Consider the following 26,994-nt stretch of genomic DNA (forward strand, 5'->3'; position numbering starts at 1 on the left):
TGAGGTCAGCCAGGTGCTGGGTACAAGACAAGGCGTTCTTACAGAAGTAGATTTGATTGTCACGAACTTTGGGCCATAAAGCATGACTTTCAATGAGCTTTGTAGACTGGTAGCAGGTGTAGCGATAACAGTGTTGAGAATGTCGCGGAAGCAACTAAGTTCATCATAAGTGGCTGACGGGATAACCGAGGATGACAGTGACCTTCTCACATAGAGAACTGCATCAGCTCTATATAAGCATTACAGCTTACAGGAAGTAGTCTCCAGGACGCTCGAGATTGAGACCATCATTAATCAAGAAAAAGAGGATACAAATGTGCTCAAAGAGCTAGTCATTGTTGTGAAGCCAAAAGGTTATTTATGACACCTTATTAGCAACAGCAGAGAACAATTATTCTAAGATGTAAGAAGGATGAACTTTATATGTCAGTTGGAGCTCATAGAGAGAGAGAGTCTATATCAGTGCTTCAAAAACCTAGGAGGATTCTACTTCCTTTGGAGGTCGAGGTTAGGTTTATGTCCATGTCATCCGGTTTTGAATTCAGTATGTCTTAATATATCTTACTATACGAAGACTCTGGATTAGTTGTCAATGTTGTACAACGTTACAGAGCTTGGTAGTTGTATCGTGTATGCACAATGTGGTGGTGGCTTTATCCGATTCTACTTAAATTTTAACAGCTTTTTGGCACAGATGAGAGATGCTGTAAACTCGATATGGTTTAAACACGCGGTTAAGTACATTCCTTAGTTGTTTGGATGCTGGATAAATTTAAATGTATCAAGATAACTCGTTATTAAGATACTCAGGCTCAAAAGTACAATTTTACCTGTTTGAGCCTAAAGTTATTCTGAAAGTACACGTTGATACTAATAAGTTATATTTTCAACTATTACTTGACCTAAAATCAGATTCAAAATCACGATATTATTAATTAATTAGTTTCGGACTTTCATTTTAGCTGCTTACGAAACTACAAAAATTATTTGATGCAGCCATATTAATTTCTCTAAGTGGAAGAAACCAAATACTTTTGGTCACAAATGAAAACATCTCTCGACATAGTAGATACGTATCAGTTAATTAGATTGTTATTTTTACAGATTTACATTTGGTTACAGTGCGGGAGCGGTAGTACTTTACGGTGGTACTTAGTAGTGTTGGTGACAACAAAATCCCAGAGATAGGCCTAGTACGAAATAGTACTTACAGGTAACTGATCAAAATTCCAGAGAGTGTCATCACAAATCCTCATTTAGGCACCTATTTTGCAATAGTCTGGGGTATATTTTTACTTAAACATAAAATATGTGTGATATTTAGTTATAAAAAATATACTTTAAAACATTGAAAATATTAATTAAATTATAAACATTATAAGAGCAGTTCTTTTTGTATTTGGACGACCAACCTTCCCATTTTAAATAGCCAAAAATAGTAAAATAAATTCCCACTAATAAAAGCACATGTCTATTAAAATGTCAATAAATACTATTGAATACAATTTTTTTATGGTAATGGTAATAGTCAATTTCAATGTCAACTTTATCATTAATACAGTATAGTTATACTTTATACCTGAATAAAATAGTACTGTCGTGAATTATTTTATTAATTAAAGTTAATTATTGCATGAAACGCGTTTAAAACATAAAAAGGCATATTTTTGTTACATACTCTTTCTGACAGCAACGGTTTACGTCGTGAAATCTTTAGAAAAACATATTGTAATGGGATTACGGGACATTTCACGTTATTAATTTCAATGTTGGCTGCAGTGATGCGGCTGCTGTCAAAACATGGAACTAAGATCGCCTGCTGTTGTCGCTCTTCAGTCCATTGCAAGTGAGATTAGGTGTAGGCTGAGTTCAATTTATTTATAGTTTGTTCGAGATGTAATTCGTAGTGAACAGTTCTATTATTCAACGTGTGTGTTAGGTTTTGTCGGGTTGTGAGAATATTGTTCTGTGAATTTTTATTAATTACACCATCCGGAGGATTTACCTGAACCAACACATTTGTGTTTTCCTCTCGATATAGTTTATTGTGAGTACTGTATCGCTTTGTTTACCTACATTTAATTTCAGTATAATAATTTTTATAATGAGGCAAAGTACTCGTGTGGTGTTGAGATACGTCAAAAGTAAATGCTGAATTAAACATTAGGATAAGAGATTACATCCTACAATTGTATACTTTCACAAGCTAATGACCTTAAGCATGGCTATTTTAGAATGGGTTTCGCTTAAGAAATTCAAGAGAGATGAATAAAAATAAATGTTGTACATTATTTTTATATTTTATTTAATAGCTTTAACATCATAACAAGTTATAATAATTAAATTTTTAATTCTATGCTCATCCAATATCTAGTAAGCTTGAGATTTTGTAACAATAATTTTAAATTAATTTGCTTCCAATAATTGACGGCTTTTTTGTTGTGACTGCCACCAATATCTTTGTAAATTATGAACAAATTTAAATATGGCTGTAATATATATATATATAATATAATATAATTTGTGGCCTTTTATATATATAATCGGAGCAACGTTATTAGATACTACATGCTTAGTCGATACTAAAACCTTTGACTATGTTTGAAATTTTGGTTCAAAATACCCGAGTATGATAAAGAGCTAAAAGTTAAAGATAAAGTCGCAACTTAGGCATTAGCCTGCACTTTTGGCAGAAGAAGACATATCCCTCGAGGTAGCATCTAAAAATGAAGCTCAGATCACGTGAACACCAACTCCTCTTCAGGATGGATGAGATAAGAAGTGGCACAGCTCGTTATCAATAAAGCTTAGTAACATTCAGTAAGATCAACGATGGCTTTCCGACACTTCGTTTTCATGTTTCTTACTTTCTAAGGTCCAGTTAAATAAAAAAAAACCTGTAATTGCTTGATTACTTTAACTTACCTTATAATAGTGTCCTTTCTATAATTCGTGGTAATAATGACAGACCATATATTGTTAGCAGTGTATTAATGGTCTTTGATAGTTTTAGTAGGTGTTTCAAAACCCAATATTCAGTCTAACACAATTTCATTTATTTTAGTGAAATCTTTAACGAAATTCTTTGTTTTTAACGATGGCAGGATTGTGAAGGAAACACGATTTTTTCGGACATTTGCCATCGTTCAGTGATACAAAAAAAAATCAGTAACATTATGTTTCGAGATCTGGAATCTGATCTCTTCTTCAGGTAAATAACTAACCGAACACATAATTACAAACTAGGTTAAAATAACCAAACCATACCAGAGCATTGTGACACGCGCAAGTCAGGAAACACAACCACCATGTTGTGTGTCAACTTCACTAACTCAAAAATGCACTTAATAAAAAATTATGAAATACTCTCGTAATAAATTAAAGTATGTTCAGTACAAAGAGGTACATTTAACATTCATCAATTATGGAAAACAAATTTTCAGTTTGTTTTAAACGATATGTTATGTTGTAGATGGAGCTTGTATTGGTACTGATAACTATGGAAATGTATGGAGTGTTTGTATGAGTGGTCACGGTATAAATGTAGGCTCAGTCATCACTCACCTGTGCACCTTAGTGATCTTTACATGTTCCATAACATTTTATGTACGTCTTGAACTCATTTTTGTTTATAAATATAGTAAAAATTTTCATTATCAAAAGAAACAAAAAACGACAAAAAATATATTTGTTGACCAAAATCCTTAAAGGCATCCTTTTTTACAATACCTTAATGTAAATGTAAATTAATATTTTTAGAATACCTTTTTTGTTAAATTGTAATTTATAATAGGTTTATATAGAACATTAATTATTTAAAATATTTAAAATCCTAATAAAAATTATCGCACACCCTCTTTTATGTTATAGTTCTGCTGCTAAATCGCATTTAACTCAAAGTTTATACTTTATTTAGAGTTAAAACATAGAGGGTAAACACTTAACTTTAATATATATTCAAATTAAGTTTAATTTAATTAAGTTTAAGCCCTTTTACAATGTCCTAAACATGTTTTATTGCGTTGAAATCAGTTCTTGGTGGTTGTTCCGACTTTATGAAGGTAGTCCGTTACAACCCGAGTGCTGTGTGGATACGCATTGTCATACATGTATAAGGATGAACTCATCACCTTTGAAATGGTGTATAGTACCACATGTTATTACAAAATTTCTATAACATATAGAAGTTGCCGTAGGACAGTCTTCAGTACTGTGCAAGCCTCAAAAGAAAATCCCTCTCAGAAACATACTCAGTCCGCCTCCGAAAGACTCCTGTGGAGACATGTAGGCTTGAGAAAATCTCTGCTTCACACCACCCCATTGATGTCCATTAGAACCAAACAGACTTACCCTGACTTTGTCTGTACAAAGTACATATATCTAATGCAATGTCCAATGTCGATGTTCTTGAGCAACTGAAGGACTCCATTGAATTCTAGTGAGTCTTGGGCCAGTACTTCTTGAACAAGGCAACAATAGTTGGATCAGAAATTTGATAATACGGACAGTCATAGCTATTTCCCATAGCTGAGAGCTTGTATTGATCTATCTCGTTAAAGCATCAAGTTTCAAAAACTAATCATGCTTCTGGTTTGTTACTTTGGAATGACCTTCTAAATCACGCCTGTCTACGATCAGAAACTGTCTCATGGAAACGAGGCACAGTTCTACTACCTGTTGTACGATGTAAGCCTAGCTGCCTGGACAAAGAAAATCCAGAGCCTTGCTAGGTTCAGAATACAGCCACTCTTCTTAGGAGTTGAAAAGAAATTACTGAGAATCATCCTCTATCAAATCTAAAATAAAGAATAGATAAGTTAAGCAATTGATAAAGGTAACATTCTCTAGTACCTAACTAATAATGCCTTTATCTAATTAAAAAATCATTTATTTGTTTTTGATATGACATCTCTTTCTTGGAGGTCAAAACAAACAACTGAAAGGTAAGTAATACTCTGATTCAATTAAGTTATTGTAAGTGATAAAATAAAAAGGCGTGTGTTAATTTGGAGCACGATTTTATTTGATACCAAACATCAGGAAAGCAAATATTAATGTATTTCTTAATTATGTTACAAAATGGTTTTCCTGAGAAATAAATTTATATCGCCATTTTACTTTGTTTCCAAAAAAATAAAATTAATACACAAAGTATCCAGTTGGATACAAAACAGCTATTGTGTCAGTTGTGACTAAAAGAAACAAACACACTTGGTCCAGCTTGAGTCTGATACTATGCCAAATTTCATGTTCCTCCAAGAACCAAATTTCATAATCTTCCTCTTTTGTTGAGTTCCTTGTTGCTATTTTAAAAAATTTGTACAAGCAACAAAATTTAAACTTATATTTCAAAATAAATCCAGAATTGTGTTTTAATGTGTTTCTATAATGTGCAAGCCTCCATAAAATAGTACACATGGCCAAAGTCATGTCAATGTGTATATACATTTTTATTGCAATTTTAAAATTTAATCATATATTTTTTTATCAAATTGGAGATTTTGTGGGAAAATTAACAGAATAAAATATTTGGGAGGATTCCAGGAAACTGCCTATAAGAATTCATTTAAAAACAAAGTGAGTAAATTACTATCAGATGTCAATGTCTTGTGAATAAAAATATGATAAGAGATAAGACGAGTTCATAAGCTGCTGATATTGTTAATCATAATAATACTACAGAATTTAAAAAATTGCAGCTCACTGTTGTGGGTGGGACCTCTCATGTGTTAAGATACAGAGCATGAAACTATAATATGTAATTATAATTAATATACAAGATGTGTTCAAAAAGTAACAGGAATTTTCATTTTTGAAAACATATTTATTTGTCTACATTAATGTTGTCACCTTCAATTAGAGTATACTCCATTCAATTTAATAGTTCCCATCAGATCCAATCCTCGAAACACTTCTTAAAAGCGATCTTTAGTCTTTAGCTCTTTCAGTGATGCATTTTTAATGTAATCTATGTAAAACGACATCCCTTTAGGCTCCTCTTTGTTTTTGGGAAAAAGTCACAAGGAGCCATGTCTGGAGAATATGGAAGGCTGGGGCATCGTTACAGTACTCTTCTTGGCAAAAGATTCACGAACAAACAATGAAGTATGAGCAGGTGCATTGTCATAATGCGAAAGCTATGAAATTTTGCCACAAATCCAGGCCAAAAATTTTTCGGGTTGCTTCATGCAAACGGTGTTAAACTTGCAGGTAGTATTCCTTCACCGTTTGACCTTGTGGCAAGAATGCACGATGCACTATACCATTAAATTGAAGAACATAGTGAGCATAACCTTCATGTTCAACTGCACTTTTCGAGCCTTTTTCGATTTTGGTAATCCAGAATATCTCCACCGGGATGATTGATCCTTAGTTTCGACGTCATATCCATAAACTCATGATTCATCACATTTTGTAATACATTTAAGTAATTCTGTATTATCTTTGACTTCATTTACAATGACTCCTGAGCAACTTCCATTCGCTGCTGTTTTTATAGAAACTTGTGAAACTTCATACATGTGAGGTAGAAGTACTACTAAACCAAGTAACACACAACAAACTTCACTAAAGATAGAATGAGGGACATTTCCTGGAGGGTCATGCACAATCAGTGATGTTGGCTGTGTTGAAATCATTGTTCATGCAACATTTCAGTCAATGGCTCAATTTGTTCTTGATATATGATATAGACAGACAGACAGAAGAGAAGTTTTACCAGACCTCTGAATACAAGTAGATGCTCAAGTTCAGCTAAACTCCATATAGGGACATCCACTTTCATTAAACTCGATCTTAGTATAAAAATAAAGTTTCATTCAAGATTAGAAATCTGTAGCTAAATTATTGTTCTTGAAATATCCTTGTGAGTGATAAGTTTCACTCCTACCTAACGATGCCTATATGTAGATATGAAGTTCCAAGCATAATTTCAAATCTATAGCTCAATTTTTTCTCCAGGTATGCAAAATTTTGTCTACAGTTTAATTTGTTCTTCAGATTTTCATATGTGATAGGTTTCATTAACACTCAGCCACATGTTATGGTCAAGTGTGTAGCATCAAACTTGAAGGTAGACTAATGAAACTTCATACAAAATCTCAAATCTTTATCTCAATTTCTTTTCAATGTCCAGTAGACAGATTTACAGAAGAGAAATATTCCCAGTAATAGGCTTCACTACTGCTAAGCCAACAAGGAAGTATTCTTTAATCACAATGACATAAGTATATTGCCATCCCTATAAATTTACATTGTTAATCTTTAAATCCTTCACGGATTAGTTTAACAGTTTTCATGGATTAAGTTTTCAGACTCGGGACAAAAATAATTTTTTGTAGAAACCCGTTTTTCTGCCACACTTTGATATAAAACTGTATGCGTGATGGTAAATTCGCACAAAATACTCTTTTAATGATTTTATGGCAGAAAAAGACAAGGTAATAACAAATAAGTTTGTATTTGTTGTATAAGTTTGTTTGTGTTTTTGCTCCAATTTTGTGAATACATCTTCAAACCATCCAGTACAAACATAGTCCTTAGTGGATATATTCACATCTGTCATCGAATGGTTAAATCATAGAGGATTCATGAAGCAATTATTTCTGTTCTGTTTATATACATTGTACCGCAAATCGTATCATTGCTGTTCCGTCATTTTACAATACGAATACAGATTTCAGAACATAACCTAAAAACAGCTTATCTCGGTTCGGTTCCTTTGGTCTTTGATTTGGTTTGGTTTACTTCTGTCACTTGGACCGGTGCTGTTAGCCTTTGTGTCCTCAATGTTTCATATTTAATGTAGGCAAATGAAGTTTTCCTCAGAAAGAAGCCAACATAGTAATAATAAAAGACTTAAAGTGTAAAGAAAGAGTGGGTTTAGTTTTGGCAATCTAAATGATCTAATAAAAATACAGGTGCAGTACCTGACTTTCTTACATTAAAACTTTTCTTAACGTACAGAATAGAGCCATTTTGAGCCTAAAAATATTTATTAGGTTTTAGGTGTTTCTAATCACAATATAAACTGGTTTAACCCAACTATATTCCAAAACTTCAACTTGCATATTTCTACATTTAAATTGTCTACATTCAATTTTAACTAATCAAATGTTTAAATTTAGTCACGGAGTAGGGCCTAGAATTTAGAAAATCAGTTAAAACAGTTAGGTTTACGCTAAATTTATTTTTATATTTGTATAAAGAAGAATTGAAGGAAGTGGTTTTAATATCATCTAAATAATGTATCATTTAGTTGTTTTTTAAATCTGAATTTTCAACTTTAAAGCAAAAACAATAAAAGATTATATTAAATTTGTAATAATTTTAATGCGATTTGTATTGATAAGGGTTTATTGTAAATTTAATTACTTATAAACTTTTAATTCGATTAGTTAAAAATTTTTATTTCTTGTTCAAGTTTGTCCAATATTGTTAACCCGCGATGAACATTATTATACCATTCACATTCTTATAACAGTATTTACTAATTCCAGCCAGCCCATTTTGATAAACCATTTTAAATTTTTAAACTTTCTGGTATATTATGTTTTAACCTCAATTCTATTGTTACTTTGAACCCAATTTGAAACAACCAATTCAGAGGAAAGGTTATCATTGGGAGATAAGAAGTTCCTCCCGACCAAGACAAACAGTCTGACTCAGTAGATGGAAGCTGTTACAGTGATTGTTCCTGAATAATCATGTTTATGTGAAGTCTAATAAATAGTATAACTGTAATAGGGATAGATTGGAGAATGATCTAGCAGCAAAATTAGATATGGAATGATGAAAAATATTCTGGAGTTTAAGAGTTGCTTTAAGGTTGTTGAACTAGTTATTTGTTAGTGATGGATTTGGTTTTTGAGGGCTTTAGGTTTATAATAGTCACTTGAAATACACAAAATAGGCTAACAAGCTGCACTCTTTTCATCATGATCTTTGGAAAATGCAGTAAATGTTTTTTAACACAGTCTGGAAGCATTAATGTGGAGTGTTGGACTCCCTTGAAAAACTTGGTTATTTCATTTTTTTTATTTCAACCTGTTTGTGTTTTTTTTTACTAAGGTAATATCCTTTATTTCATTAAAAATAATAACATTTTTCTTAAATAAAAAAGTAATAAAAAAATAGGACGGTATAGCTGAATTTGTGTATAGTTTATTGGTATATTAGTAAATTAGACACAAGTTTAATTCATTAGTATGTGTTATTTATTAAGTAAAGAAGTACACCTCCAGTAACAAGCTAGGGTGCTCCACTAATAAAAAGAGCCATAATTGTTGGAAGCATGTCCATAAATTTTCCATAATTCCTCAGTAATAATTCACCCGCCCTGTTTCTGGGCTCAAGTCATGCACCATCTAAATTATCATCCATTAAATCATTATAGTTCAATGTTCAGGGTGCTTTCATACTCATGTTATTATTGTAATAGACGGTTATATAATAAATGTTCTAGTTTGAGGGAGTTTTATTTTTTGTAACTTCTTTTTTTATCAAAATACCTTAATAAGTTGAACTTTCATGTAACTAGTTCAAAGTAAATTTTATTTATTTGGATCTTTATTTATTTTAATTTTGAGGGTGTTTTACAAAAACGTTTTGTGTGAGAAATATATTAAACATTTCCAGTCTAACCTATCTTACTCAAAGGAAATATTCAATCTGAGATAAACATCCTTGTACAAATGTAAAAAAATGTTAATATCCCATCAACTGCGGCTGTGAATGAGTAGTGTTTCTGCATGTATGCTGCTGTTGTCTCCTCTTGAACAAGCATGAGTACCGTGTGAACACATGTACAGGTACTCTGCAATCCATGATTTAAATTTACATAAGAATGGTAAGAGATGAATGGCATTTTTCAGTTTCAAATAAGATTGTGAGGTTCCTTGTCAGAAGTATTTGAAACATGTTCTTTTTAAGTTACAATGATTTGCATATATCAATTATTTGTGCATGGTTATGGGAATATCTTACAAAAGTTCCAGTATAACTATTTGAAGTGATCTTTGGATGAGCTATGTGTGCTACTCTTCATGTACATCTAAAGCTAATTGTTGTATAGTTGAGAAATATACATGCTTCAGTGTTCTGCTGTAAACGTAGCTCCTCCAGCTATGTAGTTGGCCAAGCTGTGAAGGATTTCCTGGCAATATTTCTTATTTTCTAATCCAATCTGATCTCGAACAACCTCAAGGCAAGAGTGAGTGTATGGGGGGGGGGGAGCAGACTGTGTTTACGTGACCCACAATCCTGCCTTTCTTTAATACAGCAACGCCAAATGTAAGAAGTAGAGCACTTTATTGATTGCTTATTCGTCCAATTCAACTCAGTATCTTCTTTATATTAAAGTATTTACTCATTTGTATTTTTGTAATGAGAAAGAATGTTCCCTACTTTCTCATAAAAAAAAGAACATAGAAATAGGAAACTAAATATTTCTGTCAACAATCACCTGTTATAAACCATATTAAACATTTTGAGGGGTTGTCCCCTGAAGGGGGTAACTTAGAAATTTCAAATAGTAATCCTTCTTTATGATTCATCATTGGGTAGTAATATATAATATAATAGAAAATGAAGGAATTTTGTGAAATTGTAGTCAACATTTTTAACATTTTTTATTTTTGTTGTTTTAAAGTAATTAGGTTTGATAATGTATATAAGTATTAATGTTTACATTAGAATAAACAGTTTTTTCTTTATGTAACTGAATATACAGGATGTAAAATATATAAAATAAAGTATGTTAAATAGTTCTGCACAGGTCTGTTTTGATGCCTCTTTTGTGTATTGACATGTGGGTATAATGACAATTTGTATTTTTGTATTTATGTCTGGCTCTTTTAATATTTACACCAAGGTAAAATGCAGCTGTAATATGTAAACAAGTTTGTATACTGTTTTAACTTTTTATTAAAGAATCGTCAAACTTGATTTGAAAGCAAATAATGCTCAACAATATAATGTCAACTGATTCAGTTTTCAAACCTTCAATGTTTTTATTAAGTTACATTTCTAATCTGAAAAGTAAAGCCTTTATTTGGTAGAAATTCACTAAATTTTTAGTTAATCTGTTTGTGGGATTTCAGTTAGTGTTGAATCCAAGAAAATATATTTAATGATGTCTGTTACACCAAAATTACACAGGAAGCTGAAGACTTCAAAACACGCCACTGTGTCACTGGACTCCTTACTGGGACTATTATCCTCTGCTTATGGTATTGAAGAGTTGGACTCAGCAGTTTTGTTTGATAAGAACAAAGTAAACTGGAAAAATTTAACTGTCGAAAATTTAAAGGCCATCGTGAAGAAAGAAGAAACCGGAGATGACCAGAGGAAGGAATCGGAAAAGATAAGTGTTTCAACTTCGACAACGAGCCTGAAGAAAAACAAAGGTAGTGGGAGAGAGATTGATGTGACACTTGTTTCCATCAAAAGTCTAGAAAGTTTTAAACAAGCGCTAGATAAATCTGGATCAGACATAAACACAACAGACATCACTAAGATAGAAGCCACTGTAGATGGTAAACAAACAACTGATGAGAAAGCCAAAGAGGATGTGAAGCAGACAGATAAGAATTCCAACAAAGATTGTAATAATATGGACATAAAAGAGCAGCCAATAATTTGTGGATTTTTTATTGACGATATCAATCAAAAACTGGTTTTCGACATTCAGTTCACCAAGAAGACCAAGAAAAGTGAAATGATTCCGGATTTCAATTTTAATGAACCTGAAGTATCTATAAATGTTACCGATATATCAAAGCGTGCTACATCGTGTGTGAAATTAACAAAGTCTTGTTTGGTTTCAAATTTTCAGTACTTTGCTGAGGTAGATAAGGAGTACGGATTGGAAAATCTTGACGTCACTTTGGAGTGCAATTTAAATGTTTTTCAGTGGATCGTCCAATGGGTGAAAGCAGATATCGTAATGTGCAAGCCAAACTTGAATTTGAGTATTCTAAAAAACATACTGTCAATGGTGTATCATCTCAGGGTAGAAAATTTACTAGAAGAATGTCTGGACTACTTTCATGCAAATTGTGAAAATGCATTGGGGAATGATAATGATATTGAATATGTTTTCGATGATGAGCTTCTATCTAAATACACAAGCTGGATCTCCAACTCAGAACTTGATGAGATGAATGATAATTTCAGTAGTTTTAAGATGAAAATGTTCTGTTCTCTCATAAAACTTTTGGTCGACCCAAATCCAAGTACAGCTGTCGGTCACTTTTCTTCTCTGGCAACGATATTTCAGTGTGGTAACTGTGACAAGTTTCTGCAAAAGAACATGGTAGATTATATCACTTGCAGGAGCGACTGCATGCAGATGGACTACAACGGAGAGTTAAAACCTCATCACGAGCAGTCGTCCTCATGGGATCTGTCGAGATACATAGAACTGATGTTCGAAGAGTTGGGAAGTTGGAGAGTTGTGTACTGGCGGTTGTGGGGTATGTGTCACTTCTTGACCTGCAACGAATGTTATCTTCCCTACCCACTAAGTCAAAGTGACTGGTGTCCGTATCATACGACCGAAGTGGAGTATTTTCCAATGAATTCTAATCTCTTCTACCCGATTGGGATGTACCAGTGTTGTGGAGAAAAGGCATTCAAGTTCAATACACTTCAACCGTACGGAGGTTGTAAGTTTAGAAGTCATACACCCCGTTTGGATTCAGAAGAAAGGATAAGAATTTTTGAAATATTTCTGAAACATAAGCACTACATAAGTATTCAACCTGTTGAGAACGTTGGTCCAAAGAAATTCGTCAAATTATTGAAAAGGAATAGTGATGTTCTGACACTTCAAGATGATACGCATGTTGATAGTTTTTGGTGGCAAGGGATACTGCTAGCTCCCAAGGTGAAGAAAGATTACTCAGTAATCCCCATGAATGTCTTAAACCACGTGAGAAATAGACCACAAGAAAATAAATGTTTGAAGATTTGCAAACCTTTAAGTTTTGAATCACAAGTACATTTCGGTGTGATGCCATCTTCTACGACAATATTGGTTGTTGAGAAAACGATGAGCGAGAATGAAACAATGCGGTACAAAAAGAACAAAGCAAAATCATCAATTCGCAAAGTGAAGTCAAATATGGTCGCTGGTACAGGAGTAAAACTGAAGAAGAAAAAATCAGTGTGCTCTTATCAACCTACAGAGTCTGTGTGGTCAAACTGTGAGACCAATAAGGATAACCAGGACAACCAAAGGGACTTCGAGGAGATAGCAATGCGGAGCCTGGTGAACATGTTGACTCCAGAGTTCCAGAGATTCACTGGAGACTCGGTTGCCGGCAGTTATCTCCGCCTGGAAGCCCAGTGGTGGCAGGAGCACTCTGGAGATGCCAGATCTGGAAAGAACTCAGGGACAGTTGTAAATCGCACCTTCCCTCTCTCATGGTACAGGAGGCTTACTCTCTGAATTGGATTTTGGCTGTCTTCAAGATTAAATTATTATTATAAATAGATTTTTATGTCAACTAGTTATTTAATCAAATGTGCTAATGTTAATGTAAATTTATGTTATATTGAGTTGTAGATTTTAATTTAAATATTTAAATTAGTAGCTAGTGCTTATAAATTCAATACAGTAAATTAACACCAACAGCCCAAGAAGAAGCAATAAGTAGGCATCACTAACTAAATTTTAGAACTACAAATTGTTTTATTGTTTTACGCTGGAATATTAATTTCTTTTAAAGAAAGAGATGGATTATATATTAATAATTGATACTGTCCATACATGTATAGATACAAAATTCTAAATTTTTACTCCTGGTAACCCCTTTAAAGACCATAAACATTCAAATATCTACCTTTACTTGTTGATTTTTTGCAATTCCAATAGGTGATCGATGCAAGGTGTAAAATACAGCCTACCTGCCAAACCCTACTTAGGTCTTGTACGGGTATATCGGGTATATCGATGTGGGACACCAGATTGTCACTAACCACCGATGGACAATCACGCTAATGACATCACGATTAACGCGCTATACAATCGTCAGAGTTCCTAGCAAGTGTGTAGTCGTTGTGACAGGGAATCAGAGTAGGGTTCTCCTGTGCATTAGTTAGAGTAGGTGTGTCACAGTGACCACCTATGCTCAGTATTTCTGTGGAGGATGTGTTAGTCTGTATTGGAAATTAATGTTAGAATGTCAATACGAGTACTACAGATATCAACGCTTCCCTTCTTTCCTTTGTTGGTTGTGTGTAATAAATCTCATAGAAAACTGTAAACGATGACCAGACCGTAGCTTGTGAAGTTGCGGGTTCCACATCAATATTGTTGGTTGTGTGTAATAAATCTCATAGAAAACTGTAAACGATGACCAGACCGTAGCTTGTGAAGTTGCGGGTTCCACATCAATATTGTTGGTTGTGTGTAATAAATCTCATAGAAAACTGTAAACGATGACCAGACCGTAGCTTGTGAAGTTGCGGGTTCCACATCAATATTGTTGGTTGTGTGTAATAAATCTCATAGAAAACTGTAAACGATGACCAGACCGTAGCTTGTGAAGTTGCGGGTTCCACATCAATATTGTTGGTTGTGTGTAATAAATCTCATAGAAAACTGTAAACGATGACCAGACCGTAGCTTGTGAAGTTGCGGGTTCCACATCAATATTGTTGGTTGTGTGTAATAAATCTCATAGAAAACTGTAAACGATGACCAGACCGTAGCTTGTGAAGTTGCGGGTTCCACATCAATATTGTTGGTTGTGTGTAATAAATCTCATAGAAAACTGTAAACGATGACCAGACCGTAGCTTGTGAAGTTGCGGGTTCCACATCAATATTGTTGGTTGTGTGTAATAAATCTCATAGAAAACTGTAAACGATGACCAGACCGTAGCTTGTGAAGTTGCGGGTTCCACATCAATATTGTTGTTACCCGAGAACCCTTCCCGCATTCGATTCGTGTCGGAGATAATGAAAGAGGCCCATTGATTAAATAATGGATCACTTGGTACTGCAGAGGGGAGATATGACTCATACATAGTCGCCCAGCACACGGTCTGTGCGTGGGTGGCAATGTCCGCACCAGGTCGTGGTAACTAAGCCATTACTTCATATCCTTCAAAGATTACTTAACCCGAATTAGTGTCGGAGTGACAATACTGATAACGTGTTTAAAGTTAGTTTGTTTCTACATGCAGTATGTGTACAATACTGATAACGTGTTTAAAGTTAGTTTGTTTCTACATGCAGTATGTGTACAATACTGATAACGTGTTTAAAGTTAGGTTTGTTTCTACATGCAGTATGTGTACAATACTGATAACGTGTTTAAAGTTAGGTTTGTTTCTACATGCAGTATGTGTACGGTTGGTGATCACTTGGTACTGCAGAGAGGAGATATGACTCATAGTCGCCCATTTATTTGCATTGAAAATTCACAAATAAAATGTTTCAACTTATTATTTCATTCCAATAAATGTATCAACCGTTGATTCATTGATACTGATCTAAATAAGTGATGGATGAAATTACTTTTTAGCGCATTGGGTAAAAGTTTATTTTATGTTGACTTAATTACCCGAGAAATTTAGAAAACAATCAAGTGATAGCCGAAGTCGATTGTCCGATCATTAATCCATATAAAATCAGAGGCAGGGACAACTTTCGACCAACATAGAACTAACGTTATCTCAAAAACTGCCACAACTCTAGTTGGTGTCACACTAGTAAATAAACTTTCTAAAAGTATAAAAATCACACATCAAAATTATTTTTAAATTCGTTAAAAACACCTTTTAGTGCCCTATGTAGTTTACTTTGCTGGTAAAATAATGATAGAGTGTGAAAGTACTGGATCTGGTCAGTGGTAATTGTCTGATTGAATGTATGAACATTTTAGTAGCACTGTAAAACACTAAACAGGGTTATGATTATTTCACGAACAGTGGTAAGATTGTTTTGTGGAATTTTGGGTAGTTTATTTATTATCAGGCCAAAAGAAAAGTGGTTGAGGATGTAGCATTTGCATAATGATGGCTGGAGGCAGTGTCATGTTTTTACTTACATAAAAAATAATAATTTCATTAATAAAAGGATTATTATAATACGTTATTTCCATAGCTTGTATTGAATTTGACATAATTTCCATGGCTCATAAATTAATATACAACCTCGAATAAATTAAGTTAAAACTCGACTACATACAGTAAAATCCACAAGTTAATCTTCTTCCGTCTTTATTACAACTTGGCTATATTTACTGCTTCAGATGTTTTATCGTGGAGCCATCCCAAAATTGTCCTACTTCAGGGACCTCATCTTAAGGTCTGTGGTTTTAAAAATAAACAAAATCCTTCCCAACCAAAAATCAATTGTATCGATTCCCAAAAAACCATTAATTATGTGAGAATTACGAGTATTCTACATGATAAGAAATACGCTGCCAGGAAGGTGACACAGCGGTGTAGCAAGGGCAACAACACCCAATCGTCGCCCGTGCACTGTTAAAGCTGTAATGGACAGCCGCGCGGCGCTGTATAGTATATGACATTAGCGGTATCACCCTATAGTCGAGTTTATCGGGCAGTATTGACACAGCTGTCGGCCCACCCACCTGGCGTCAGTACTAAATATTGTACAGAGAGAATTGCTCTCCTGTTCGTTCCCTGCCTCGGTCCCTTGTACTGTCTGTGTGCGCTGTATAGTATATGACATTAGCGGTATCACCCTATAGTCGAGTTTATCGGGCAGTATTGACACAGCTGTCGGCCCACGTGGTGTCAGTAGGCTACTAAATATTGTACAGAGAGAATTGCTCTCCTGTTCGTTCCCTGCCTCGGTCCCTTGTACTGTCTGTGTGCGCTGTATAGTATATGACATTAGCGGTATCACCCTATAGTCGAGTTTATCGGGCAGTATTGACACAGCTGTCGGCCCACGTGGTGTCAGTAGGCTACTAAATATTGTACAGAGAGAATTGCTCTCCTGTTCGTTCCCTGCCTCGGTCCCTTGTACTGTCTGTGTGCGCTGTATAGTATGTGACATTAGCGGTATCACCCTATAGTCGAGTTTATCGGGCAGTATTGACACAGCTGTCGGCCCACCTGGCGTCAGTACTAAATATTGTACAGAGAGAATTGCTCTCCTGTTCGTTCCCTGCCTCGGTCCCTTGTACTGTCTGTGTGCGCTGTATAGTATATGACATTAGTGGTATCACCCTATAGTCGAGTTTATCGGGCAGTATTGACACAGCTGTCGGCCCACCTGGCGTCAGTAGGTACTAAATATTGTACAGAGAGAATTGCTCTCCTGTTCGTTCCCTGCCTCGGTCCCTTGTACTGTCTGTGTGCGCTGTATAGTATATGACACTAGCGGTATCACCCTATAGTCGAGTTTATCGGGCAGTATTGACACAGCTGTCGGCCCACGTGGCGTCAGTAGGCTACTAAATATTGTACAGAGAGAATTGCTCTCCTGTTCGTTCCCTGCCTCGGTCCCTTGTACTGTCTGTGTGCGCTGTATAGTATATGACATTAGCGGTATCACCCTATAGTCGAGTTTATCGGGCAGTATTGACACAGCTGTCGGCCCACGTGGTGTCAGTAGGCTACTAAATATTGTACAGAGAGAATTGCTCTCCTGTTCGTTCCCTGCCTCGGTCCCTTGTACTGTCTGTGTGCGCTGTATAGTATATGACATTAGCGGTATCACCCTATAGTCGAGTTTATCGGGCAGTATTGACACAGCTGTCGGCCCACGTGGTGTCAGTAGGCTACTAAATATTGTACAGAGAGAATTGCTCTCCTGTTCGTTCCCTGCCTCGGTCCCTTGTACTGTCTGTGTGCGCTGTATAGTATATGACATTAGCGGTATCACCCTATAGTCGAGTTTATCGGGCAGTATTGACACAGCTGTCGGCCCACGTGGTGTCAGTAGGCTACTAAATATTGTACAGAGAGAATTGCTCTCCTGTTCGTTCCCTGCCTCGGTCCCTTGTACTGTCTGTGTGCGCTGTATAGTATATGACATTAGCGGTATCACCCTATAGTCGAGTTTATCGGGCAGTATTGACACAGCTGTCGGCCCACGTGGTGTCAGTAGGCTACTAAATATTGTACAGAGAGAATTGCTCTCCTGTTCGTTCCCTGCCTCGGTCCCTTGTACTGTCTGTGTGCGCTGTATAGTATATGACATTAGCGGTATCACCCTATAGTCGAGTTTATCGGGCAGTATTGACACAGCTGTCGGCCCACGTGGTGTCAGTAGGCTACTAAATATTGTACAGAGAGAATTGCTCTCCTGTTCGTTCCCTGCCTCGGTCCCTTGTACTGTCTGTGTGCGCGGTATAGTATATGACATTAGCGGTATCACCCTATAGTCGAGTTTATCGGGCAGTATTGACACAGCTGTCGGCCCACGTGGTGTCAGTAGGCTACTAAATATTGTACAGAGAGAATTGCTCTCCTGTTCGTTCCCTGCCTCGGTCCCTTGTACTGTCTGTGTGCGCTGTATAGTATATGACATTAGCGGTATCACCCTATAGTCGAGTTTATCGGGCAGTATTGACACAGCTGTCGGCCCACGTGGTGTCAGTAGGCTACTAAATATTGTACAGAGAGAATTGCTCTCCTGTTCGTTCCCTGCCTCGGTCCCTTGTACTGTCTGTGTGCGCTGTATAGTATATGACATTAGCGGTATCACCCTATAGTCGAGTTTATCGGGCAGTATTGACACAGCTGTCGGCCCACGTGGTGTCAGTAGGCTACTAAATATTGTACAGAGAGAATTGCTCTCCTGTTCGTTCCCTGCCTCGGTCCCTTGTACTGTCTGTGTGCGCGGTACAGTATATGACATTAGCGGTATCACCCTATAGTCGAGTTTATCGGGCAGTATTGACACAGCTGTCGGCCCACGTGGTGTCAGTAGGCTACTAAATATTGTCCAGAGAGAATTGCTCTCCTGTTCGTTCCCTGCCTCGGTCCCCTTGTACTGTCTGTGTGCGCTGTATAGTATATGACATTAGCGGTATCACCCTAGTAGTCGAGTTTATCGGGCAGTATTGACACAGCTGTCGGCCCACGTGGTGTCAGTAGGCTACTAAATATTGTCCAGAGAGAATTGCTCTCCTGTTCGTTCCCTGCCTCGGTCCCTTGTACTGTCTGTGTGCGCTGTATAGTAATAATAATAATAATAATAATAATCTCTTTATTGCATTCTTTTAACAATTTTTTACATCGTATCGCAATCGTCAACAGTTTTTATAAGTCTATTTACACGAGTTCATCCACACATTCACACAACCTCATACTTACAATTCTTACATTCAATTGGGTCACAATCGCATTGACCTCAGATCCAGCAATCTCAAATATCCCAGCGGCTTGACATGAATTCATCAACAGAGTAGAAAGCCTTGGACTCCAAAAGGAGTTTGAGACGCGTTTTTAAATTGATTTTTGATTATTGGAAATTTTGATTTCTTCAGGGAGCCTGTTGATTAATCTGACACCAACTTCTTGCGGTAGATTTTGCGCTAAAGTCAATCTGTGTTGATGCGTGCGAAAGTTGTCCCTGCCCTCTAGTTTCATATTGATGAACGTCCCCGCCACGAATCAAAGTGCACCTTGATCTGCAGTACATGATCACCTCAAAAATATAGAGGCAAGGCAAAGTCAGCAATCTCAACTCCCGGAAAGATTCCCTACACGACTCTCTATAATTTAAATGTTTAATGATTCTGACAGCTTTTTTTCTGGAGTCTAAAGACGCGCTCCATTTTGTTTTTTGCACAACTTCCCCAAAGTCTTATCCCGTACGCAAAATGAGCATGGATTAGGCCATAGTAGGCCATTTTTAAAACTTCTGGGGAACAAAATTTTGCTAGATTGCGCAGAGCATATATACCTGAGGTAGCTCTAGCACAGACCCTGTCAACATGATCGCTCCAGGTCAGTCCCTTTGTCTAGAATCATTCCCAAAAAGTTTGTGGAGTTATTTTCTTCGAGAAGGTCGTCATCTATAAATACGGCCGGACGCACCACTCGATCATGCTGACGAAGGCCGAAATTTACTACGATTGTTTTTGACTGATTTGTTTTCAGATTCATTTCAGTTGAAATACTGAATGCAAGTGTTCAGTTCCATGAATGAGGTGATTTCTAGTTCTTCTATTGATTTACTTTTTAAAACAAAAGAGTCTTGTCATCGGCATAATTTGAACCAGCTTTCCATGCTGGATAACTGAATTCAAATCCGCCGACATAAATTAAAAACAGGAGAGGCCCAAGGATAGAACCCTGAGGAACACCGTGGGCTATTTTAATTTTGTTTGAAATGACGCTCGAAATCTCCACGCACTGATGTCGATCCTTAAGGTAAGAACCGATCCATAAAGTGCGGGACACCCCGAATGCCACATTTCTCCAACTGGTGCAACAGTGTTTCGTGGTGCACGCAGTCAAAGGCTTTGGACAAATCGAGAAATATACTAAGCACATGCTCTCGTCTATCCAAACCAATCGACAACATTGTCCAAAAGGTTGTTCACCAGCGTCAAATTGTGGATTTGTTTTTTCTAAATCCAAATTGCTCTGGATTCAGAATTTCGAATTTTTTCCAGAAAGCTTTCAAGCCTTTCGTAGAAAAGTTTTTTCAAAAACTTTACTGAAAACTGGAAGAATTGAGATTGGACGATAATTGCTTGTAAGACAAGGATCGTCCTTTTTGAAAATTGGGGTGATCTTGGCCGTCTTTAAAAGAGATGGAAAAACTTCCAGTCTCCATGAAAAATTTATCAATTTTGTTAGAGGACTCAAAATATGCTTGAAGCATCGTTTGAGTAGCCATACTGACATCCCGTTGGCGTCACTGGTCTTTTTTGATTTCAGTCCTCTGTATGACACGTGCTACCCTCCTCTTCACACACAGGAGCCAAAGCCATGGACCGCAACTGGTCCCCCCCAGTCTCTCCTCCGTGAGACTGAGGATTCTTAAATGACGAATTCGTAAAAGCAAACGGTTGAAAAGTATTTGTTTGAACTCGTTTGCCACTTTTAATTTATCTTCAACAATTTCATTATTAATTTGGATTGCAATAGATTTGGAACACTTGTTGGAACCTCCATCTCGAGAAAAGTTATTAATTATTTTCCAAGCCGTTTTGGAAAAATTTTTCACAGGTACCCAAGGCTCTATTGATGTCATAGGCTTTTGCAGCTCTTATGACCTTCTTATAGATTCTCCGATACCTTCTAAAAAACATTTTGAAATCATAATTTTGAGTATTGGTGAAGATTTTATAGAAGAATTGGAGCCTTTCTCGAGATATAAGAATTCCTTTAGTTATCCATGAATTTTGCAGCTTTTTACTGTTTTTTGTTTTCCCTGAACGGGCATGCAACATCCAGATAGTGACTGAATGTGTCACTAAATGACTGATACATGTCATCGACATTTCCACACCCACTCAAAGACTCCCAAGACTCGGTTTTTAAACATCTATTCAGGTGGCAAATGTTTTGGGAAGTAATTGCCCTAGTAATTTTGAATTTTGGATTTTGATTTTCCAGTTTGCATCCATGAATCACGACTTCCTGCGCAAAGTGATCAGAGATCGCAGAACTTAATACAGAGACTGTTGTGTTAGGAATATTGGTGATCACATTGTCGATGGCAGTACGCGTCGTGGCTGTCACTCGTGTTGGCAAATTCACGGACCAATTTAGATTGAAAGAATTTAGAAGATCGCGAAGCCGCTGGGTAAGGGGGTCGGTGTGATCCAAAACATTAATGTTGAAATCGCCAATTATTACAAACCTTGTTGATTTAAAGGAGAGACCACTCAGAAGGTGTTCCAAGCTCTCGAAAAAAGAATCTCTAGAGCCATTGGGGGATCTATAAAGTCCAATGATAGTTATTCTTGCGGAAGAGTTGGACAAGATTGTGATGTCTTCAGCTTCAAAAATTCATGTCCGAACTGTTTTTAATTCTGAAATCTTCAAATTTTGAGGAATTTTTCATAAAAATCGCACACACCACCGCCCCCTTTACAGCTGGTTCGACAGAAATATTTAGCCAATTCAAATTTTGAATCTTAAAAAGATGTATTGAATCGGATTTGAAACCGTGCTCTGAGACTATAACACACCTCTGGTTTAAGCTCTTCACACATGAATCTCTAGCTCTTCAACCTTGTTGGTTTGCCAATTTGGGCGTTTTGGTGAATCAATTTTATTGTTTCAGTTGCCAATTTTAAATTTTGGATGTTTTTTAAATGTTGATTTTGAATTTTGTTGCGTTTTTGGAGCTGGATCTGAAGTCATCCCTAGGTCGGCTTCACACATGTATGACCAGAACCAGTTTTTTGAACATAGGAGAGCCTTCTTTTCGAGAGTCTCTGTCAGGTGTAGTTACGCCCTAGCTGCCTCCGCATATGAGACAAGCTGGAGCCTTGAAGACCGTTGAGAGGCAGCAGCCGGCTCCCAGGGGGTTGCAGCAGGTGGCGGCACGGCGGCTGGAGGGACGGCGGTCACTAGGAGTGGCTTCTCTGGTTCCGGAGGGACAGGTCTCAGCCGAGCGAGGCTCTCCACAATCATTCCAGCCAGTATCCCGCTTTTCCCTCGCATTGAGAGGTGCATACCGTGTCTTGTGAAATGCCTGCGACCGATCCTATTGAAGTTTAGGACCTTGATGTTGTGTCGGATTGCGAGCTCTTCAATGTAGGCATTTACAAGTGCGGTCTCATCGTGAATAGAGTGGTCCGGCACCAGATCGTGTCGGCGTGGAAGGTGACAAGAACGATGTCAGTGTTGATTGGTCTGGCCGTGATGTAGGTCTCCAGGTGACTGTAGATATTGTTCTGTTTTCCCACCGCCAGTATATGACATCATATATGTCATATGATCTAAGTATATGACATTAGCGGTATCACCCTATAGTCGAGTTTATCGGGCAGTATTGACACAGCTGTCGGCCCACCTGGCGTCAGTACTAAATATTGTACAGAGAGAATTGCTCTCCTGTTCGTTCCCTGCCTCGGTCCCTTGTACTGTCTGTGTGCGCTGTATAGTATATGACATTAGCGGTATCACCCTATAGTCGAGTTTATCGGGCAGTATTGACACAGCTGTCGGCCCACGTGGTGTCAGTAGGCTACTAAATATTGTACAGAGAGAATTGCTCTCCTGTTCGTTCCCTGCCTCGGTCCCTTGTACTGTCTGTGTGCGCTGTATAGTATATGACATTAGCGGTATCACCCTATAGTCGAGTTTATCGGGCAGTATTGACACAGCTGTCGGCCCACGTGGTGTCAGTACTAAATATTGTACAGAGAGAATTGCTCTCCTGTTCGTTCCCTGCCTCGGTCCCTTGTACTGTCTGTGTGCGCTGTATAGTATATGACATTAGCGGTATCACCCTATAGTCGAGTTTATCGGGCAGTATTGACACAGCTGTCGGCCCACCTGGCGTCAGTACTAAATATTGTACAGAGAGAATTGCTCTCCTGTTCGTTCCCTGCCTCGGTCCCTTGTACTGTCTGTGTGCGCTGTATAGTATATGACATTAGCGGTATCACCCTATAGTCGAGTTTATCGGGCAGTATTGACACAGCTGTCGGCCCACGTGGTGTCAGTAGGCTACTAAATATTGTACAGAGAGAATTGCTCTCCTGTTCGTTCCCTGCCTCGGTCCCTTGTACTGTCTGTGTGCGCTGTATAGTATATGACATTAGCGGTATCACCCTATAGTCGAGTTTATCGGGCAGTATTGACACAGCTGTCGGCCCACGTGGTGTCAGTAGGCTACTAAATATTGTACAGAGAGAATTGCTCTCCTGTTCGTTCCCTGCCTCGGTCCCTTGTACTGTCTGTGTGCGCTGTATAGTATATGACACTAGCGGTATCACCCTATAGTCGAGTTTATCGGGCAGTATTGACACAGCTGTCGGCCCACGTGGTGTCAGTAGGCTACTAAATATTGTACAGAGAGAATTGCTCTCCTGTTCGTTCCCTGCCTCGGTCCCTTGTACTGTCTGTGTGCGCTGTATAGTATATGACACTAGCGGTATCACCCTATAGTCGAGTTTATCGGGCAGTATTGACACAGCTGTCGGCCCACGTGGTGTCAGTAGGCTACTAAATATTGTACAGAGAGAATTGCTCTCCTGTTCGTTCCCTGCCTCGGTCCCTTGTACTGTCTGTGTGCGCTGTATAGTATATGACATTAGCGGTATCACCCTATAGTCGAGTTTATCGGGCAGTATTGACACAGCTGTCGGCCCACGTGGTGTCAGTAGGCTACTAAATATTGTACAGAGAGAATTGCTCTCCTGTTCGTTCCCTGCCTCGGTCCCTTGTACTGTCTGTGTGCGCTGTATAGTATATGACATTAGCGGTATCACCCTATAGTCGAGTTTATCGGGCAGTATTGACACAGCTGTCGGCCCACGTGGTGTCAGTAGGCTACTAAATATTGTACAGAGAGAATTGCTCTCCTGTTCGTTCCCTGCCTCGGTCCCTTGTACTGTCTGTGTGCGCTGTATAGTATATGACATTAGCGGTATCACCCTATAGTCGAGTTTATCGGGCAGTATTGACACAGCTGTCGGCCCACGTGGTGTCAGTAGGCTACTAAATATTGTACAGAGAGAATTGCTCTCCTGTTCGTTCCCTGCCTCGGTCCCTTGTACTGTCTGTGTGCGCTGTATAGTATATGACATTAGCGGTATCACCCTATAGTCGAGTTTATCGGGCAGTATTGACACAGCTGTCGGCCCACGTGGTGTCAGTAGGCTACTAAATATTGTACAGAGAGAATTGCTCTCCTGTTCGTTCCCTGCCTCGGTCCCTTGTACTGTCTGTGTGCGCTGTATAGTATATGACACTAGCGGTATCACCCTATAGTCGAGTTTATCGGGCAGTATTGACACAGCTGTCGGCCCACGTGGTGTCAGTAGGCTACTAAATATTGTACAGAGAGAATTGCTCTCCTGTTCGTTCCCTGCCTCGGTCCCTTGTACTGTCTGTGTGCGCTGTATAGTATATGACATTAGCGGTATCACCCTATAGTCGAGTTTATCGGGCAGTATTGACACAGCTGTCGGCCCACGTGGTGTCAGTAGGCTACTAAATATTGTACAGAGAGAATTGCTCTCCTGTTCGTTCCCTGCCTCGGTCCCTTGTACTGTCTGTGTGCGCTGTATAGTATATGACATTAGCGGTATCACCCTATAGTCGAGTTTATCGGGCAGTATTGACACAGCTGTCGGCCCACGTGGTGTCAGTAGGCTACTAAATATTGTACAGAGAGAATTGCTCTCCTGTTCGTTCCCTGCCTCGGTCCCTTGTACTGTCTGTGTGCGCTGTATAGTATATGACATTAGCGGTATCACCCTATAGTCGAGTTTATCGGGCAGTATTGACACAGCTGTCGGCCCACCTGGCGTCAGTATACTAAATATTGTACAGAGAGAATTGCTCTCCTGTTCGTTCCCTGCCTCGGTCCCTTGTACTGTCTGTGTGCGCTGTATAGTATATGACATTAGCGGTATCACCCTATAGTCGAGTTTATCGGGCAGTATTGACACAGCTGTCGGCCCACGTGGTGTCAGTAGGCTACTAAATATTGTACAGAGAGAATTGCTCTCCTGTTCGTTCCCTGCCTCGGTCCCTTGTACTGTCTGTGTGCGCTGTATAGTATATGACATTAGCGGTATCACCCTATAGTCGAGTTTATCGGACAGTCAATTCAATTCAATGGTTTTGCATAAAAAACAATATCAATTGCATCGCAATCGTTATGAAATTTAAAAGATACAATTTTGCATTCGTCGTTACAGTGGCTCTCATGAGACGTACCGTTTCACCCGAATTCTATTTCATTACGTAATTTTCCCACTCTAATCACATGGTCAGTTAATTAGGTGGTCCCCCAATCGTTTAACATGAATTCGTCTGTACTGAAAGTTTTTGAGATCAGAGCATTTTTCAGACGAGTTTTAAATGCCTTAGGCATTGTGGCATTTTTTATTGAATTTGGCAAGTTGTTGAACTGAACTCCTGCCTGCGAATGCAATCGTTAATAAGCCACCGTCCTGTGTCTTCCAGTACGGTAGTTATTCCTGCATCTATTGTCATAAGAGTGTACGTCACTAGCTCTTATAACCTCGTATGTTGATTTGAAAAAAGATATATTTCCAGAATATAGAGGCAGGGATGCGTCAACAGTTTGAGATTTTTGAATACTGGTCAGAACTACTCTCTTTGTTGAAGTTTTGCAATTATTCTAACGGCTTTTTCTGCAAGGTGGACATTCTATGAAAATGTACGTTTGCACAACCTCCCTGTAGATTATTCCATAATACGCAGTCATCAGTACCTGAATTGGGCAGTATTTGGAAAGCTGCCTCAGAACATTAATGCCTGAAGGCAGTTTTGAACAGACATTGTCGACGTGAGAATTCCATGTCAGCCCTCTATCTAGGTACATCCCAAGGAATTTAGTCGAGAGGACGTGTTCGACTTCAGTTTCATCTAACATGACTGTTGGATCCCAATTTGAGTCTGTATTTCACAAACAAAATTTGATGAAAGTTGACTTTGATGGATTTGTTTTGGGATTGAGCTCGTTGAAGTGCTGGATTGTATTGTTGAGCTCTGTGAATGTCACAATTTCCAGTTCTGGGATTGATTTTGAGCTGAAACAGAGAGTTGTGTCATCTGCGTATTGGACAATTTGCCCGTTATTAAGCGATGGGCCAGCGTCATTGACATACAATAAGAAGAGAAGTGGACCGAGTATGAAAACTTGAGGGACTCCACAGCTCAGGCACTCCTACCCCGATTGCATGTTTGAAATTTTGACGAATTGTTTTCTATAACCAAGATACGATTTGAGCCAATCGAGAGGCACTCCCCGTATCCCGTAATATTCCAGTTTTTTTAGTCAAGGTGTAATGATCAACGCAGTCAAAAGCTTTAGAGAAGTCTAGAAACACACTAAGTG

The 26,994-nt window shown here is 38.0% G+C and overlaps 2 protein-coding genes across 3 annotated transcripts in view; both read left to right on the top strand.

Moving 5' to 3' along the window:
- Positions 1-1,795: 1,795 nt before the first annotated feature.
- Positions 1,796-26,994, top strand: part of LOC124353481 (tyrosine-protein kinase Src64B) — a 151,192-nt gene continuing 125,993 nt past the window's right edge. For both annotated transcript variants that reach the window (XM_046803324.1, XM_046803323.1), the window contains exon 1: positions 1,796-2,047. The gene's annotated coding sequence lies outside the window, so the exon portion shown is untranslated. The remainder of the gene's footprint in view (positions 2,048-26,994) is intronic.
- LOC124353480 (SANT and BTB domain regulator of class switch recombination-like) lies at positions 10,878-13,560 on the top strand. Its single transcript, XM_046803322.1, has one exon. It carries the CDS (start codon positions 11,129-11,131, stop codon positions 13,448-13,450), a length of 2,322 nt encoding a protein of 773 aa, XP_046659278.1. The 5' UTR covers positions 10,878-11,128; the 3' UTR covers positions 13,451-13,560.

This window comes from Homalodisca vitripennis, chromosome 2 (genome assembly GCF_021130785.1).
Source record: "Homalodisca vitripennis isolate AUS2020 chromosome 2, UT_GWSS_2.1, whole genome shotgun sequence".
NCBI lineage: Eukaryota > Metazoa > Arthropoda > Insecta > Hemiptera > Cicadellidae > Homalodisca > Homalodisca vitripennis.